The sequence below is a fragment of the Triturus cristatus genome, chromosome 2_2 (genome assembly GCF_964204655.1).
Source record: "Triturus cristatus chromosome 2_2, aTriCri1.1, whole genome shotgun sequence".
NCBI lineage: Eukaryota > Metazoa > Chordata > Amphibia > Caudata > Salamandridae > Triturus > Triturus cristatus.
This window is the reverse complement of record NC_140582.1, coordinates 457,551,743-457,572,025: the sequence shown is the minus strand read 5'-3', so window position 1 is coordinate 457,572,025 and position 20,283 is coordinate 457,551,743. Positions and strand designations below refer to the sequence as shown.

Here is a 20,283-nt window from a genome sequence, read left to right as displayed (position 1 = left end):
CTGGCGAGATCAGATGGGGCTGCAATAGAGACTGGGATGGAAGTATTGGAAAGAGTAATTTTTTGATAAATATTTTCAACCTTTTGTATAAAAAAGGAGGAGATACTATCACATAATATTTGAGAAGAGCTATCCCTAGTTTCGCAGGATTTAGGATTAGTAAAATCCCGTACAATTTGGAAAAGCATTCTGGAATTATTACCTGCATGCTCCAGTATAGATGCAATATGCATTTTACGAGCCTTTTTAACATTATTGTGATAGTTAGCTATTGCCGCCTTATAGATAGATTTAGCTTGCTCATTATGCGAACGTCGCCAAACACGCTCTAACTTCTTGCAAGAGCTTTTCTCCTCACGTAAGACAGACGAATACCAGCCGGTGGGGGTGTTTTTAGGAGGGTGAGTGAGAGGTTTCAAAGGGACTACTTTGTCAAGTAATTTGATCACAATAGAATCAAAAAGATCGAGTAGCTGATTAACATCACAATGCATACTATCCCAGTCCCACATCGAAAAGAGCAAGGAAAAATGATTAGCAGTCAGTTTATGCCAAGGTCTATACTGTCGATGTGGCTGGGTTATTAGTTGCAGCAGGAATATGATCAATAGGACCAAAAAGTTGAAAGTTTATTAATGAGTGATCGGACCATATGAGCGGGTAAGTATCACCACATTTAATGTCCTGTGAATTGGCAAAGATAAGATCCAAGGTATGACCTGCAATATGAGTAGGAGCAGAGTTGATTTTAATCAATCCACAAGCCGCCAGATCTTGCAGGCATAGTCTTGCGTCTTGATTAGAAACATCTTCACTGTGGATATTAAAATCTCCAAGCAGAAGAAATTTACGTGAGGCAATTATATAAGGAGAAATAAAATCTAGCAGCTGACTGGTGAAATCTAATACAGAACCAGGCGGTCTATAGACCAAGGCGCCTTTCCAGCTACAGCGTGCGGAGAGATCCAGTCTAAAGACAAGGCATTCAAATGCTTCTGTCCCTGTCTGATCCAGTATGGTAGCTGTTAACTCCTCTTTATATATTATGGCTATACCTCCACCCATTTTGCCTATTCTGTCCCGTCTCAGTATCCGATAACCCTCCGGGATAGCCAAGGCGATGGCAGGGGTGGAGGCAGGTTTAAGCCAGGTCTCAGTAACTAAACCTATATCGGGCTTTAAGTCAGTCAAGACATCCCATATGTCTGTGGCATGTTTTGAAAGCGATCTAACATTAGCCAAAAAACAGTTCCACTCACGATTATTCCCTATGGGAAATGGAAGATTAGGAGGATTATACTTCAGAGATTCAAATAAAGTTTTACAATCAAGCTGTGGTACAGTAGGCAAGGAGGGGCAAGGGCAAGTCATACTCTGAAATCTACAAACCCGACATGAGAAAGGACCCTCCAATATTCGATAGGAGTGAGGCAGAGCTTTACAACAAGCAGGTTTGAGATCCATCAAATACTCGCGCGAATATCTACAAAGTGAATTATCAATAGGTGTTCTAGGTGGTAATAACCTACCAGAAATCCTGGCTGCTGGCGACAGACTGGCGCGGATGGGCGCAGACGGGCTTGCCTCTGGCGCGCCACCGGCGCGCCTGCTGCGCTCTGCGCGCTTGCATGAGCCTGCCTAAAAAGCCCCAACTGTCAGAGCGCTAGAGCGCTAACCAAGATGGCGGCCAAAAGTGGCACGATCCCCAAAGCGAGCCAAGGAAACTCGCTAAATAGCGAGGTGTGTAGCCAAATTTTAAGTGCAAGTAAGCGGAAGATAGATTCGTTTTTGTTTTAAAAACAGCTGCAGAACATAGAATAAAATACAATGGTTCACAAACAGATACAGCCAGCAAATACCTTTCCTCGTATTAGGAGAGGGGAGGGGCCGGAGTATCACTAAGGGCACACAAAACGAGCAGCTACAGTGTACAGCCTTCAACATGCATCACTCGCGCCAAAGGTTCCCTTATTTCTTTCATCATATCCCAGTCCACGTCACGTTTCCCACCTGGTGTTGCCCATAGCGGCCGTGGACTGAAGGGCTCATCCTATCCCAGACAACACTGCCACATGAGGCAACTGCCCTGACATCTGATGTGGGCAGCACATCCCCATTCTCATTTGGGGGTGCTCAGCCTGAATCAGCCCAGCTATGTATTCCGATCTGATTGATGTGACTGAGACACTCTCAACATCACTTTCAAAAACTTGATGTTTTAAACACTCGGTTTTGCACTCTGAGTGAGGCACAATCAATAGATGGTATATTTCGTATGACATCAGTATAAATGCTGGCCTTGCATAGCTGTGGGTGCTGATGTATAAAAGCCACATCTTCTGCCACTTTCACGAAAGAACGATACGGTATTGTGGAATTAAGGAATGTGTGTGAAAATTAACCATGGAGCAGCTAACTCAGTCAGGCACAATGTCAGCCAATGTTGTAATGGGATGAGTGATTGTGTGTGTGTGTAACATTCAAGTTATTTTTTTTTCTTAAAATGTACTTTGCCTGTTAAGAGGCATGGCATTGTTTTAACACAACAACGTGGGCAAGCAACACTGCAGAGTACGAAGGGGCAAGCAGCGAAACGGGATGGGAGAAGGGGAGATGACCTGCAAACACATGCTCCCTTGTGGAGCGCCGCAACTAAAAGACAAAGGCAGTTTAGAAAGTGCAATAGTGGAAGGACACTGAGCAAGGAAACAGGACTTGCGCCATGCTCCACTGTAAGTAAATATGTCTCGCGGGTGGCAGCTCATGGTCTGTCTCAGGCGAGACCTAAAAACAAGCTTAAATGTGAAGCTAGAGGGGCAGAAGCCAGAAAATACAACAAGTATCAGGTAACTTGTTGTGAGTTCTTCACATAGTAAACCCTTGAGATCATTTATCATTATTTACGGTTTCCTGGGATCTCCCCCAGGAGTAGGTCGCAGCCCTGAGTTCCTGAACCCCCCAAGTGTGTTTCAGTGAGCCATTCTCCCTTTCTCTCTAATAACTAAAAATATGCGAGAATGACCCCTAACGTATAGGTTTCCAGTGACCTGACCGAGGTTCACAGTACGCAGCACTAAGGTAACCGTTATTTCCCATGAAGGCCTTAAACAAAACCTAAGAATCGGTCGGGCAATGCTATGTGAATGATGTAGAGGAGTGTGAATTCAAGAAAGAATGGGGTGGGGGGAGGAGCCTAGCGCTTGACCAAGATGGCCGCGTGAGCCTTGAGCTCCCGCGACTCTCGCGCCCTCCTGCAATTATCCTGTCCAAAATCCTGATTTTCATGCACGGAATCCTGCAGATGAGTCACAGCTGGGGCGATTGACGTTGTCCGGGCTAAGATCGCCCACCGGGAACCGAAGTTGTGCATGGCGGAAGATTTCGGCCTACCTCCGAAGGATGCCAGGGGCTTGCGTTGGCAGGATGCCCAGCCACTAATTGAACAACAGCGGCCTCGGGAGGTGTGAACTGGCGGACGGGTGCCGCTGCACTTTCACTTTCGCTTTCTCGCCCTTTGCTTGCTCTGGGTTGGGAGTGCTTCATGCCGGTCCCCTGCTGTCTGAAAGACCTCCGCTCGGCCCTGGCTGGCTGCTGACGTCCTAGTTGACCCTGTTTCCTCTGGCTGAGTGAGGGACGTCTTTTTGCGACTGACCGCCCTGCTGTTCGAGATGTCGACCAAATCGGAGGCAGACAAGTCGAAGTCTAAGACTACCAGGCGGGAAGGCTATACCCAATCCAAAAATATGGATCGCTATGCCCAGCAGAAGGGGTCGCCTGGTGGATCGGGACAGTCGCTGGAAGCACAGAAGGCCGATTCATCCCCAGCCTCGGAGTTATCATTGCAGGATATCAAGGGGGCAACAATTCGAGACCCTGGCGCACAAGGTGGACATGATTTTGGTTGATGTCAACTTGATTCGCGCGGACCTGGGCAAAACCAATGAGCGGGTCAAGTCCCTGGACCTCAAGACTACTGGTCTCGCGGACGATGTCTCGGAACTCCAGGCTGAGGTTCGTAAGCTACGAACCGCGAATGACCTCTCCGCCCGCCGGCTCGAAGACTTTGAAGGTCGGGCCCGGCGCAACAATGTGCGCCTTATTGGGGTCCCGGAAACTTCGGAGGAGCTCTCCGTGGATTTACTCGTCGAGGACTTGGTGGTGAATCATCTTGCGCCTAAGGGCCTTGGCAAGTTTTTTGCGGTGGAGCGGGCTCACCGAGTGCCTGGCGGTCGGCCTAAGGTGGGAGCCCCCCCCGCGGCCGATTGTCGCCCGGATCTTTAATTTTCGGGATCGAGACGCTATCCTGCAAGCATCGAGGGTGACAGGCCCGGTGCCTTTTCAGAATGCCTCTGTGAGCTTTTATCCTGACTTCACCCAGATGGTGCAGAAACAGAGGCAGAGTTTCCTGGGGGTGAAGCGGCGGCTTAGGGAGATGGACCTGAAGTATGCCATGCTTTTCCCCGCCAGGCTACGTGTGGTGTATGAGGATCGGACTTTCTTCTTCGAATCACCGGACATGGCGGGGGACTGGTTGGATGCGCTCCCTCGGCGATAGCCCGGCCAGGACCGCGTGGATGGAGCGGAAGGCGACCGGGATGGACAGAAGTGATACCTCCGGTGTCGGTCTGTTTTGACTCAGCCCCGGACAGTGACTCGTACCCTACTGCAGTAATGGGAGGGCGGCGGGGGGAAGATAGGAGCTCTTTCTTCCCTTGGGGTACTTTTTGTAGATTTGTTTTTGATAGGGCGACAGGCACACTGCAAGGTGGGGGGGCTTTGTAAGCTGACGCAGGGGTGCAGGGAGGGGGGGATTCGGGATGTTGGGGTTGTTGGGGGTTGTTTTTTTCTTGCAAGGCGTAGCAATGGTTGTCAGTATTGTCCGATCGTGGTTCTCCGGGGGGGGGTGGAGGTCTCTTTGTGTTTGGGGATGGGGGATAGGGGCTTAAACATAATTAGCTGGAATGTCAATGGCTTAGGGGATCGTATTAAACGGGGGATAGTCCTGCAATTCTTGAAACGGACCTCGCCAGATGTGGTCCTCCTGCAGGAGACCCACCTTATAGGGAATACATGTTATGCACTTAACAGAAAGGGTTATAAATTCATTGCTCACTCGGGGTTTTCCTCGGGCTCCAGGGGTGCGGGCATACTTGTTAGAGCTTCCCTACCATTTGAGGTTGACTCCACCATCGCTGATGACAGGGGGCGCTTTGTGGCTGTGGCGGGGAGGTGGGAGGGCAGAACGTTGGTATTGGTTTCTGTTTATGTCCCTCCTGCCCTTCAGGCCCCCACGTTTGCTGATCTGGGCAAGGCCTTGTTGGAACTCCCCGAAGGGATGCTAGTGGTGGGAGGAGACTTCAATGCGGTTGGGTCTGGAATGCTCGATAGGTACCCGCCCAGGGACACCGGGGGTGCTCAGAAGTGGCTTCCCGACTTTATAGATACTTTTGGTCTGGTAGACTGTTGGAGGCTACGGCACCCCACTCAGAGACAATATACCTTTCATTCCGGGGCCCACGGGAGTCTCTCTCGGATCGATTACTTGCTCACTCTGGCTGCGCACGCCTCATTGGTATCTGAGGCTAGGCACGGGGCATATCTGATCATTCGCCGGTGTGGGCCCGTCTGGATATTGGCCGGGTGGTGGGGGGCAGGGTGGCTCCCATTAACCCCTGGTACTTTCGTGACCCCAAGCTGCGCAGTGCGTTGCTGAAGACAGTTGATCACTATTTTCAAGAAAATCAGGGTTCAGTTGAATCTGCGGTGTCCTTGTGGGAAGCTTTTAAGACTGTATTGAGAGGGGAGGCCCTTTCCTTGGTAGTGGCCGCCAAGCGGCGGAGAGACGCCGAGGTGACACAAGTAGAGGACGAGATAGCGGCTTTAGAAGTGGCCTTGGAAGAGGATGTTGCAACGGCCACACTGCATAATTTGAGCTTGAAGCAATTGGAATATAGGGATCTGGTGACTAACGCTGCCAAGACCCTCAATAGGGAGCAGCAGGGTCGATTGTACGATGTTGGTGATAAGGCCGGGAAATTGCTGGCGTGGTTGGATAAAAAAGAGCGTGTTAATCGAGTGGTGCCGGAGTTGTCGATGGATGGGGGAGAGGTTGTCACTGACCACGACGGTATAGTTCAGTGTTTCTCGGACTATTTTCGTACGGTATACACCTCGGTCTCGGATAGGCCGACTGAGGACTCGTGTGACCTTCTGCGTGATATCGCTCTGCCCTGCCTTTCTGCCATTGATAGGGATGACCTCGATGGCGATATAACTGTAGACGAAGTGGCGTGTGCTATCCGTGCGTTGCGCTCCGGTAAGGCCTCAGGCCCAAATGGTTTGCCGATTGAGCTGTATAAGCTTCGCCCGGATAAGTTGGCTCCTCACCTGCGCGCCATGTTCGTGGAGGCGCGGGTGAATGGGTTTCTTCCGCTTGATCAACGGCTGGCGACGATTGTGGTCATACATAAAGACGGTAAGCCCCGGGACAAGTGTGGCTCCTATCGGCCGATATCACTTCTCATCGCCGAGCCGAAAATCCTTGCTAAGATCCTTTCTAACCGCCTGGTCCGGGTGCTTGGCGACTTGATCCACCCGGATCAGTCGGGCTTTATCCCGCACCGTAACACTGCACTGAATCTTAGACGTCTCCATGGAGTGATTGCTAGGACGGGCACGATGCGAGAGCCGGCTATTGTGGCGTCCCTCGATGCCACGATGGCCTTCGATACGGTGGAGTGGGCATACCTGTGGGCTGTGCTAGCCAAGTTCGACCTTGGGCCTGGATTTGTAGGCTGGGTGAGGTTGCTCTATGAGGGGCCTCTTGCTAGCGTCGTGGTAAACGAGCGGGCGTCGACACCGTTCGAGCTCGGGAGAGGCACCCGGCAGGGTTGTCCCCTGTCACCGTTGTTGTTCGCCCTTGCTCTTGAGCCGCTGGCGGCGTGGATACGATGGCACCCCGATATACGTGGGATTCGTTGGTCGCCTGACCACGAAGACCGTATTTCACTTTACGCCGACGATATTCTGTTATACCTCGCCTCGCCTAAGAAATCTCTTATAGTGGTTTGTGACGTCTTGACTTCTTTCGGTAGGAACTCTGGTCTTGTCATCAATTGGGGGAAGTCATACTTGTATGTCCTGTGTGGGGATGTCCCGCCTGTCCCGCGCAACTGCTCGATCCAGATAGCTCAGCAGGGTTTTTTGTATTTGGGGATCTATATTTCCACCGACCCCATTTTACGATACGAGAAGAACTTGCTCCCTCCCTTGGCACGTCTGCGACGGGACGTGGCGAGCTGGCGGCGGTTGCCGCTTTCGCTCCTTGGCCGTGCCGCCCTGTTTAAAATGATGTCTCTTCCCCGTTTCCTCTATGCCCTGCAGAATACCCTTGACTTGGTCCCGGCCAGTTATTTCCGTGAGGTCGAAAGCCACCAGCGCGCGCTATTGTGGGAAGGGCGTCCGCGCATAGCGATTGCTAAGTTGACGCTTCCATGGTATGACGGTGGTATCGCGCTTCCAGACATTCGACGTTATTATTGGGCCACTCAGTTGAGCGCAATTAACCATGGTGTATATGGTCCGGCGCTGAGCCCCGGCTTCGCCATGGACCGATGGTTACTACGTGGGGGTAATTACCACAGAGCGTTGTACTCGAAGTCGTTGGACTTAACTCTTACGGGGCCCACCAGGGTGGCCGTGCATGTATGGAAGGTGGCGACGGATTCACTGGGCTGGAAGGGTAAGCTTACCCTTGCCACCCCTCTGTTTGACTCCGATATTCTGGGAAAGCTTTGGCATACAAAAGGGTTTGAGAAATGGGACCTGATCGGCATATCCAGGGTTGGAGACCTTTTGGTTAAGGGTAGGATAAAGTCATTCGAGGAGCTGCAGAAGGAATACGAGCTAGGGAGCACGGAGTTCTTCCGATACGCTCAAGTGTGCCACGCCTTGCGGTCAGTCCTTGTAGAAGGGGAAAAGGTGCCTGAGTCCTCTCCGTTAGAGGACCGGCTCCTGGATGACCATATGCCAGAGAGTACGATCTCGCTCATTTATAAGAAACTAATTAATGTTCGGGCGGATCTTCTTCTAGGGTTGCGCGATCAATGGACCAGGGATGGCCTCGAACTCGATGATGAGGATTGGCAGTATGCAGTTTCTTCTCCCAAAGAGGTCGCGATCCCCGCGCGCCTGCGGCTGGTGCAGCTTAAAATACTCCATAGGGTCTACGTGACGGGGCCCAGGCTGGTCCATATGGGTTTCTCTGAGGAGGGCTTATGTAAGACAGGCTGTGGTATGGTGGGCACCTTCCTACATATTATTTGGGAATGCGGTGCGATTATGGAGTTTTGGAAGCGAATCCACGATGTGATGGGGGAGGTGACGGGCATCGTCATGCAGCCTGAGGCGCGGTGTTGTCTCCTGAATGTTTGGGGTCCTACTGACCACGACGCGGCACAGACTCAATGGGTGACCCTAGGGAACATGGTAGCCAAGCGCGACATCGCTCGTTTGTGGGGCTCTACTAGGCCTCCTACATTGACAGCGTGGATGGAAAACATGGATTGGAGCATGTTTAGGGAGAAGACAGTGTATTGTGCTCGAGGGCGCCCTCCGAAATGGCACTCTGTATGGGGGCGATGGAACCGGTACAGAGGGGGCATATGCCTTCCCCCCGGACCCGCCTGAGGAGCAGCTCTCCGCTTAGCTTTCTTTCCGGCTTTGTACTTCTTGCTGGTATGTGTTTGTCTTCTTGAGTCTCTGACTTCCCCTCCTTTCCCTTGCTATCGACCTGTGTCTGTTGGACGAACTGGGGCTTGCTCCCCCTGATGGGAACCCTTTTTATGCTTTCAGTACTTATGGCCTTGCTTGTGTTTAGGTTTGGGTTTGTGTTTATTTAAAACTGAACCTTTGACTCTCCTGTCAGTGAAATGTGGACGCTCGCATGTGTTGTGTTTCTAAAGCTGCCGTACCTCCGGGTTGTCGGCTGAATAGCTGTGTCACTGATTTAAAAGAATAAAGGTTTTTGGGGGAAAAAAAAAAAAAAAAAGAAAGAATGGGGTAACAGAGGCCCACTGAGGCAGCTCTTTTAATTAGATTCATCGACAGAGTCATTTTGGAAAAATATATAAATGTTATTTGTTGTGTATAAATACTGAGGAGGAAATTGGTTCCTGAAATTGTTATCAAAACTGGTTTCATGTCGAAGAGAACATATAAAGAAAAACTGTATTAGTTTAATACCTGGTTTAAAGTTTAAATAAATCAATGAATGATACACCAAAGCAAATGCAGTGTGCCATGGTTTACTTTATCGGCCTTGTATGCTATATGTTCATATGTATATGTCTTTGAACGTGGAACTGTTCAATGAACCTGTAATTAATATTTCTGAGTGTAGTCACTATTGTACTATTTGAAAACACGTTGCCTGTTCCAATATATCATTTAGTCTGTAAATGTTCGTTATTCATACACATTGGGTGGTCCAAGGGTTCAGGTACACTCAGCCTCGTCCCGACAGACAGAGGAATAATGTCTCCTGATTTATATACAGCGCCAAACAATAGTATAAAATGGCGTAATCAGTGCATGCAGATACTGCTTAGATGCTGGTGACAACCAGTGTGGAGAGAAAACAACCCGCTGATAATATGCCTATGAAGAGTTCTTGGTGCCATGTTGATGTTTTGCTTGTGTTCATGGTTTAGCTGTTCACCTGCATTCTGGGTTATTTGCAGGGTTCTGGAAATGAAGGCCTATACTTGATAATGTATAATGGGGTAAAAAAGTGCCTTGAAACATAATCACCTAAAGCTGATCAGTGGACACAGAAATCCAAGCATGTAATGATCCACAGAGATTTACAAGATCGAACTACTGATCTTGTTCGATAGTGTAATCTATCACTAAACAATACATTAATACTTGGCAGCTGCTGTCAAAATCAGCAAACTATTTCTACTCTAATTAATGCAAATACCATAGGAGTAAAGGGCACCCAGAATCTTAAAGCACTTGGGGACCATTGAAATGATTGAAATGCCCTCTACTGATATTTTAACCTATACACAGGCCTTTTCCTATTTCTGCATCTGTGAAATGAAATACATTAACTGTTGCGAGTTCCAGTGGTTCTTATGTAGCCACCTCCAACGCAACAATATTATTATTATTAGGAAGCTTGCAAAGCGCTATGGTTACTCCAAACGGAGTGTCCCCGCACTAGGACATAAGTGAAACCCAGCAACCCTCCCATGCTAACCAACTTCCTACACAGACCTCCACACAGAGATGGCACCCAACTACTTTAGACCTCCCGAAGGGTGACGGAAGAGCCAGGTTTTCAGTTTCTTGCGGAACAGAGACTCCGACTCAGATGTCCTCAGATCCACAGGGAGCTCATTCCATGCCTTGACTGCCAGGAAACCAAAGGATCTCCCGCCAGCCCGAGCCTTCCGCAGCCTAGGCACAGTCAATCTAGCACTGCCTAATGATCTCAAATCGCGGGTGGTCTGGTAGACCGTCAGATTAGTGCCTTGGAAATAAACTCTACAATTTTAAAATTGTACAATACTGTGTTTTTTTAAACACCGATTTTACATTGGTATGAATTATTCTGACAGATCTAATAATAATGCATCATACATTCCAGTAGTTCAAAATTCTTAGAATATCATCCCACACATCTGGTGGTGCTATTTTCGGTTCCTTGACAAAATTTGAACCAAACTGCTTATGGGGCAACAGACCATTGCATTGGTGTTTAAACAGGCATACTGCTTCTGCAGCCAATAGTTTGGAAATCAAGACTAGAACAGTGATGGGCATGTATGTGATTAGTAAGTCACGGAAAAGAGATGGCTTTTTAACTATGGAACAACGAGAACCTATCACCACTTTGTCACTCTTTCAAGTCCCATTGTCCAGGTAGATGACTTACTCCTTAGGATGGACATCGCTCTGCCTCCTGTTCTTTTTTAAATTGGCTTCTCTGCTTCCCCGTCGATGTGTATAAGATGACCATCTTGCATAATCTTGTCTTATTTTCGTCTTATCCTGTATAGGCAAGCGCCTTGATATTATTTGGCAGTTCATCCAGGCAGTAACTGGAATTATGTTGATTGTTTTTCATGCTTTGTGTGGTACAGAACAAATCCGCCCTGGTCAGTAAACCACAGGATATTTATGTTTTTTTGTTGAGATGTTCCGCTCCTGTTGTGCTGAGGTACTATGTACCTGCTGGAAACCCTTATCTCTGGCACTTTGAGCTGAAATGAGTTGTCCTCTGCGTAGGCACAGGCAGTTGTTAATAGTTAGCCATGCGTCTTGCTACCCTTCTAACACACTTTTCACCATATATAGAAATCACAGTGGGCGTTCCTTGACGCCACATTGTTGTTAGGACATCTAAGTAGCATCTTTATTGAATCATAAGCTGCATACTGAAATGGGCGGAGAACACAGCCATAAGACCATTTCTGTCCAAGACTTGATGCAGACAAAGCTAAAGCAGCTGCCTACCCAGAGTCCATGACTGGCTGCTGAATTCAAGGGCCCATTAATTAAAAGTATGGGAACTTGGCAATGCTGGTGGCATTTCTGGTGAAGATCATATTAACCGTGGCAGGGCTATTTAATTGGTGAGGTGAGTGCCTTAATTTGTCCTATGCTAAGTTGCATGCATATTGTATATTGCATTTGTGACCTCTGGGTTGCCACACACCCCTGTTCTAAAGAAAGGAGATCTAGACGTTTCTGGGGAAAAAGGCCCATCGCCCAGGTTCCTAAGGAGAGATAGGAAATTGGATTTTTCTTGATTGTATTACTGGTTCTAAACACTTCTAGGAATTGCCTGCATATTAATTGCATCACAATTCAAAATCTTGAATCTTACTCCAGGGGTCACACCCACTGCACAGAGCTCCTTTGCCCTCGAGTTAGGTTTGCATTATGCAAGTACCACCGCATACATGCATACTTGAGCAGGTTAGGATATATATCAGGGTCTTGACCTTCAGGATACAGATCCACCAGGTCATTATCTCCTTGGTGTCTTCTGGAGATGTTACTCCTTTCAGCTTCCAGGAAGCACATTTTCACATCCCCACCGTACTAATGCACCAACAATTGCTTTTAATTTTCGGCCTGAAATCCGCATCAAGGTTATTGTTAAGATCCTAACTCCTGGGTCGGGTACTGAGGGAGTTTGCCTCAGCCACGAGCTAGTCCATGTATTATCTTGTCATTTACCAATTTGGAATTTCAACAGGGTATTCAGTCTTCTTGGAGATCGTAGTGGCTCTTTAATGCTTGAAAATCCAACCCCATAATTGTCCAATATCTGGACTTCATTGGTGCAAGGTTCAACATGTTGGATGGTAAGGATTTCCTTACACTACTTTGGGTATGGAAATTTAAATCTTATCTCCTGGCCTGATGTTGGCAGTTACAGCACCTGAGATGAAATGGTTCCAGATCTATGAGTGACGTCCTGTCTCTTTTGTTGTTTTGTTGTCAAAGCTGTACATACAGCCACTGGTGAGACAAGACCTTTTTCATTGGTGGATGGATTCTTTGAGCCTACGCTTAAATACTCACTGCGTCTCCTGACCTTAAAGGCTGTTTTTCTAATTTCATTTTCATCAGCTTGTCATGTGAGTAAACTGCAGGCACTTTCAGTGCAACAGCCCTATACTTCCTTTTTCCATACAAATTGGTGGTCAGGACTCGGATGGTCTTCTTGCCTAAAGTTGTGACTCCCTTTCGGTCTGCCAGTTGATCACTCCAATAGCCATCTTTGCTAGCCCTTATCCCTTGAAGACTAGGAGAGGCTCCGTCAGTTGGACCACAAACGGGTTTTGAGTCTTTACATTGATGGTATCAAGGACCTTCAAGTAGATTATCAACTTTTTTGTTGGATTCTCCAGCGCAAAGCAAGTGTAGAGTATGCAGAAGACGACCCTTTTGAGGTGGATGGTCCTCTGCATTATGATCTTCTATGCATTGGCCAAGAAGCAACGGTCTGAGAGCCCATTTTACCAGGCTAATTCCGCTGCCATTGAGTTGGTGCAAGAAGTGCCTGTCCTTGAGATCTGCCAGGCTGCGATGTGGGCGCTGTGCATACGTTCACAAAGCACTACTACCTTCACAGCCAAGTCTGATGGGAAGGACAGTTCGACCCCTCAGTTTTTTTTTTTGTTTTTTTTTTAATTTGTTTTTTATTAAAAAAAACACTTTATTAACACAGACATAAACATAAATGCACCTTGCCTCATTACATCATATTCCAATGCAGTATCACCATTAGCACATTGCCTGTTCCAGACAAGCCACAAAAATCAGTATCCCTGCACACCCCACCTGTGACAGCCACCCCCGTCTCCCCCCGCACCCCCTCAGTTTTACAAGATTTTTTGGTTTGAGCCCTGGCCACAGACTCTCCACCTTAGGTAGGTAGTGCACATCTGAAAATGTACCTTGTCAGTGCTCTGCATGCTATTACCAACTATTTTCCATGCTCTGCATCTGAAAGTGCAGAACAGGAAAAGAGAAGAAACTATCAGTGCACAGGGGTGACTCTTACATGCAGCTTCACTCCAAAATCTCCAGGATGGTAGGGAGCCAGCGCAGAACAGCACAACTCTGCTTATTGGTGCGCAGGAACGCTGCTACAAAATTCACCAGATCCAGTCTGGCTCCTGGGGCATAGTATAATGTGGGGGGTTTGTGTGGTTAGAGTATCTATCAGAGTATGTTACTGAAAGTAAGTAAGTAACTTGTTCTTTAACCACATCCCAAATCTTTTAGAATACCAGTGCTCATGGAGATCCTTAAAGAGTTTTGATTTGGTTGACTTTTAGTGTTTCCATAATAGCATCTCGATTTCTACCCCTACTTGCATTTCCTGGTTGCGTGCCTCATTTAATTGCCTTTGTTTTATGCCTCATAAAAAGGAACAACACCTATTCATCACTCTCCATTTATTTTTAGTGCCTGGTTTCAAGACTCCCACCCACGTTTTGTCCTCAAGGAGATTTCGTTTTCTAATGCCCTTGCTTCTCTTTGTGTTCCTTATTCTAATTTCATATCCTCACTGACGTGTTTCAGATAGTGAACTAATTGCAGGTTCCATTTCCCCGCTGATGTTCATAGTCTGTGTTATAGGTTGTGGAGAAACATCTGTCCCAGGTCACCTTTGGATGGAAGGAGGTATTGTCCAGAGGTTATTTTTCATTGTTAGGAACTAGGAGTTCTGGTTTTGGAATATTACAATAACCGAACTAAGCCATACTTAATTTATCCACGTTGGACAGCTAAGTCTGGATCGAATTGGAATCAACAGCCTGTAGTTTGTAATTAGATCCTTGCAGCATGTGTTTAACAAACTCCACTCACTCCTACTTGATGGAGTTCAATTTACTTTTTAGACACTTTTTTTTTTTTTTGCAGGGTTTTATATAGCGCGAACTTTATAAAGTAGTTGCTCTTAGTCCTTACATTGTTGACTTGAAACAAGTTCAACAGGAGTAGGACTTCACTTTGGGTCATTAATCACCTACATGTAAAATCAAAATAGAGGTGGGGGCGTGCACATCTGTACTATCTTTCCTAAACTGAAAGTGCAGCATTCGCCTAAGGTGGATGACAGCTAGAGAATGTTCAGCTTAAGTCTGTTTTCAACATGGCCTCTTGTGCCATACCTTCGGTAGTTAATCATTTGTGTGCCGCTGTAAGAAGTATGTTATTAATAATTTGAGGTAGAAGAAATACATCCCTCAGAGCGGGACTAGGAAAGGGAGCGTGAAAGAACAGCGGCAGCCTTCCCTTTTCTATTACATTTTCTCTTTGTTTCCTTTCACATGGCTGAATTTTAGTATGTTGTCCTGATGTTGCAAACTCCAATCTGCATCGAAGTTACATGCTGAAAATAAACTAACATATTTTATCACTTTCTTTTGTCCAGGGTCCGGAATTAATGAATAAATATGTCGGGGAATCTGAAAGAGCGGTGCGAGAGGTAAGTGGACAAATACGTGACTTACTCCTAGGCATTGCATGTCTTATTGTGTGAGAATTTTAAACACACGTAAAGTGGTGGATACTGTCTAGCAATGTTGGACGGCTATATGGGATGAACGTCCTCTGAGAGTACAGATTATAAGGAAATTACGATAAAAGCCTCAGGAATATCGCTGTTCACCCACAGTCCGTGGAGAGGCCCGTGCTTCAGCGATGTTCCTGTATCTGTAGATGAATGAAGCCCAAAAGGAGATGAAGAGGTTCGTTTGTTAGCAGTAATATTAGTCTATTTACAGGTTGGATCTGTAACTCTTAAGTGCCAGTGACGTTTACTGGTAAGGTCATGGATCTGCTTATCGATGTTTTCACCTCTCCTGACATCAGTGCGATTATAAATGCATTCTCTATAATATGTTTTTCTCAATGTTAGAGGCGGTTTCACAAACCTAACTTCTCGTGCACAAACATCATTATTGTGGCATAACAAAAGTGCCACATTCGCAGTTCAGATATTTAAATTTCTAAATTGCTGTCTCTGGTACTGATTACACAGCACCTTAAAAGCAGTAATAATGCACAGCATGTGGCATAAAGATAATGTATTAAGTCCACACAACACGCAATTGCCTGCCCTAAAGAACAGTAATTACTTATGCACAGCAGTCTCTCCAGCATCATAATGAAAGCATAGGTGCAAACAATGTTTGTCTAATGACCTGTCATACCAACTAGCTAAAGAATCATTCGGGATTTAGGTTAAAATAGGCAGGAAGCAACTTTCTGCCCAATATTACAGTAAAGGTTGTCTGAAAGTCATTACTCGTGTGTGGAATAGCCTCGAGCACCTTCCCTTTGAACTTTAAGAGCTGAAATGTCTTCATCTGAGCAGAAGGCTCTGAAGTTCAGACTCCAAGAGTGAGTTAATGTTAAAAGCAGTTTCCCCTTTAGACTTTTTTGACATTTCAGCCTGTGGTGAGCATATGGAAGAAACTTTTCCACAGCCTGCCTGATAGTCAAATAAGTTAAAATAAAATATTCCACCTAAGTAGCTATTGAGGGGTCTAATTTTACTCTGATTAACTTCTGAAGCTATTTTTATTCGGACCCATTCATCTAACAGTTGCACGTGCTTTCATTCACCACAGCGCAGTGAAGTAGGACTCAGTTAATCTTATTTGAAAAAACATTTAAAACCGGAAAACACAATTATGCCCCATACAAGGATTGACATCTTGTGGCTTGGGCCCAATAATTTACATATGTATTGGCGAATACCTTCATCCGAGTGTCTCAAGGTTAAAAAAAAAAAAAGGTTTTATTGTGACCCCCGAATAGACACACTGATTTGTTCATTTTTTTATAAATGTATTGTTTTTTTCATCTGAACTAATACAACAGCCGATAACGCCTACCAGTGTAAGAAACAAATTAGGTGATAGCAACATTAAGACTTGTACATGCCCACAGTCCCAAACCACCAGTGCACCCGAAATCTATGAGAAGCTTTAGTACTAGCAGAAGACTGCATTATCATTGCAAACTTTTGTGGGGTCCAGGTATCTTTTGGGTTGGTTTGGAAGTCTGTGCCATTGGGAGGTTCAGTACATATGCCTTGAGGGGCACCATATGTCTTTGGGTTTTGCATTTTAGTTGACTCGGCATTAGCTGCCAGTAAGCATCCATCTGTTCTTGACAGTATATTAAGTTATGGAGCCAGTTATTCGTTTTGGGGCAGAACCCTCTCCTCCAGTGCATGACTACTCTTCGCTTAGCGTACTCCAAAAGCACCGCAAGGGGCCCAGTGGGGCCATTGAATTCTATCATATCTTCATTTACTTTCAGTAATTTTAGATAGTAGCCACTGCGAAGTGAAGGAAGTCGGCATTTAAAGGGTGGCGTCTGGAGCACTTGGAGTCTTCATCAAGCCCCAACAGTTTTCCTTTTGTAAGTTCTTTAGCGTCCACAATAAATTTAAATCAGCTTCAATAAAGAATATTTTTTCATAACCTAGTTCTGACAATTTTGTCATTTGTAGTGGCTAGGACGTGAAGAAAGCTCCCATTTCTTAAAGATGGCATCAATGGCAGATGTTTTCATTTAGAGACGTGTAGGGTTGAATTAAACATTGTGCTAATTTAATACTTCGGCAATTTCTTCAATCTTATAGGGCAGCAAAAGTAGTACAAGTAGCTCATAACACATAAACTATTGCCAAATGATCCATCTACTAACAAAGCACTAAGGCTGTTTTCTACCTATTGCAAATCCTTATGTCAGTTAAATCAGTAGACCTGTCCAAATTCAAGGACAAATGGACATTCCATTTGAAAGGAAATTTATATGGGAAAGATGCAAACAGTTATTGAATCATGAGTGCAGCGGAGTGTCTGAATACAGAAAAAAGCTTTTATGGAAGGAAGTCTGGACTTAAATTTTTATTACAGTCACTCACACGAGATACATAACTCAAAAGGTTTAAGCTAATGATGACTAATGATATATCCTAGGAATGCACAATATGGCACGCAACTTAATAGACACCATTCATGTGGTGTGGAGACATTGTTCAGTACTTTGCCACTGGGTACAAGTTATATGCAAAATAACAGAATGGACAAAGTGGAAATCACTGTGTACATAGAAGGTATAATTCCATTGACTACTACCCAAGATAAAAGGTTAGAAACATAACTATAAGTTTTAAGATTTTGCTTTACAAGGGGTAAACCCTTTATAGCAGTGCCCGGGAAACATCCAAAGACTCTTCCTGATCGTTCTGCCAAAAGTTCTGCACAAATGGGCCAGTACAGAACCGTCTGTTTAGGATAAGCACCGGAAATATATACAGACAAAACTCTGAGAAGTACTGGTGGAATGTTGAATCAGAAAATGAACGAACCTGCTCCCTTAATAGAGGAATGTACTGACTCAGGGAGTGAATGTAAAATACCATATTTGTCAAGAATTACCACAGGGGTTGCAGTACCGTTACCAGAGATGTACTGGGAGCATATTACAATTTTTTTCCTCCAGACCCTCCTAGATATATAAAAATATATATCAGTGCAAAGCTAGGTGTATGATCTGTCCACCAAGTAAATGTTTTCGGCCACCTAACCCTCCTCATGATGTAATATGTGAGGTCATAAGCAGTGCATTGCAGGGGCGCAAGTTATAGTTAGCTCAGCTAACTAGAACTGCCGAATTTCTTGGTTTTGTACAAGTGAAATATCAGCCTAACTATAACGTCCCTGTAACCTTTTGTTTTTTCAGTGAATTTCTAAGGTTTTTCAAATTCTATTTTCCAACTATAACGTCCATGTAACCTATGATTTATTAATTGAACTTTTAAGGTTTTTAAATTGTAATTTCCATCTAAAATGGCTATATAAGGGGTATTTTTATAACCTTGTATTTTCTTACGTGGATTATTAAGCGTTGTTTTTTTTTAGTGTCTTTTTGAAAAAAATTATATTTGCCAGGACATCGCGATCCCCACAGACACGTCATGAAACCGGAAAACAAAAGCTGACATTCAATGACTACCAACACATCCCAAAATATTATGTAAAAAAATTCATTCTGAACATTGCCCTACACATATTACTATATACATACTTCTTTCAAAGCATGCTTAAACTCATATTTTTGTACTAATATCTTTCAGACCAATTCTTAGTTTTCACTGTTATTCGGGATGTTTTGATGACGTCATTAACCCCTTCGATGCGTGCGTCGGCCAACGGCCGTCGCGAGCACTACCTCCGTAGTGCTGCGCACGTCCGTTGGATGACGCGGCCCCGCCCGTGCACGGAAACGCCCGCACCGCGGCGGATTTTACTCCGCGGTAAACGGGTTAACCGCAACGATTGCGCCTTTTCCATAAAGTAGAAATTACATATATATACACACATATTGTAGTATTTGAAACACTAGGGGTTTCTTACAGTATTCTCTAAACTCATGTTTTTCTAGAGAGTTTCTATAGAAACCATCTCTAAAACCTATTCTATATTTTCACATTGACTCAGGAGATTGCAATGACTTTAATCGCGTCGTGGAAAAGGAAAAAAAAAAGCTGGAATCCAATAGCTATCACCACATTCACAAACTATAACTATATAAGTAATTCTAACCATCACAGTAGATAACTCACTATCTAAATACCTCTATAGAAACATTTATCTCAATATCTCTATAAAAGTGAGTATTAGTGATTCGTATATATATTTTGTTTTATGTTTCCACCAATATTTGGACAACGTTGATAGTTGCGATGTCCCAGCGATGGTACACGGGGGGGACCGAGCTGGCAGTCGCGTCGTCGTCTCAGATATCACACGTGATTAAAAAAATCAATTTTGGACACATAACTTGTGTCACTAACACCCCCATTTCTCAACCATTGGGTCAAGAGTATCTTCACCCTGACCCCTTATGTGGGCTTAAACACAAATTTTCAGCCCCGGGAACCGTTCCCGATAGATAAAATGGCGGCCACAACTTTCTGTTCAGGTTGCGGCCTGCCAATCAGAGCATTCCCATCGGAGCGTTCATTCGCCATTCATCGTGAATCCTCCACAAAATATCCGTGGCCAGAGATATTACCATAATTTTAAACTTACATTTCTCAGTAACTACTGAACGGATTTACACCAGATAAGCAAAAGGCACTTCCTTAAACTGCCATCTATTTCCCTGCCAAATTTTAGTTCAGCGGTTTGGGCTGTAGGTGTGGCTAAAGATTCCTATGGGAATTAACAAACATTACAAATGCTACCTTATTTTTGCCCCAAATTCTCGGTCCCCACTGCATGGATCACCCCCAAACCTTCTATGACAGTAGAACCCACCTTGACACATTTTTGGGGGAAAATGTCATGAAGATTGGTCAAACACCAAAGTTATAGCCAAGTCAAAAAATGCAAAAAATATTTTTCCTATGGAAACATGGACCTAACTATAACTACCTACTGGAGATAAATATATATACATATTATACATCAGCACATCAGCAATTGTACAGGGATCGCCAACATCTAAAAAATATCGACATGGACAATGAACTGATACAGGATTGGAGTACCAACTTACACATACTACAGCAACGTACTGGATTCAAACCCTTAACCATCCCATGAAGACTAAAAACAAGGCTACATGGTGCGAATTCAGTACCCTAAATGAAAAGGTGATATGGGAGATTAAAACATCAATGAAATCAACTTCTAACTTCAATGACCCTATTCCCTCTCTGGTTAT

The 20,283-nt window shown here is 45.2% G+C and overlaps 1 protein-coding gene across 2 annotated transcripts in view; it reads left to right on the top strand.

Annotated features, from left to right (window-relative positions):
• The window catches only part of AFG2A (AAA ATPase AFG2A), a 1,612,935-nt gene that overhangs the window by 729,491 nt on the left and 863,161 nt on the right, over positions 1-20,283 (top strand). For both annotated transcript variants that reach the window (XR_014978118.1, XM_085641546.1), the window contains exon 12: positions 14,966-15,019. Coding sequence is in view for 1 of the 2 variants with exons in the window: in XM_085641546.1 (XP_085497672.1) it covers positions 14,966-15,019 (54 nt within the window). In the remaining variant the exon portion in view is untranslated. The remainder of the gene's footprint in view (positions 1-14,965; positions 15,020-20,283) is intronic.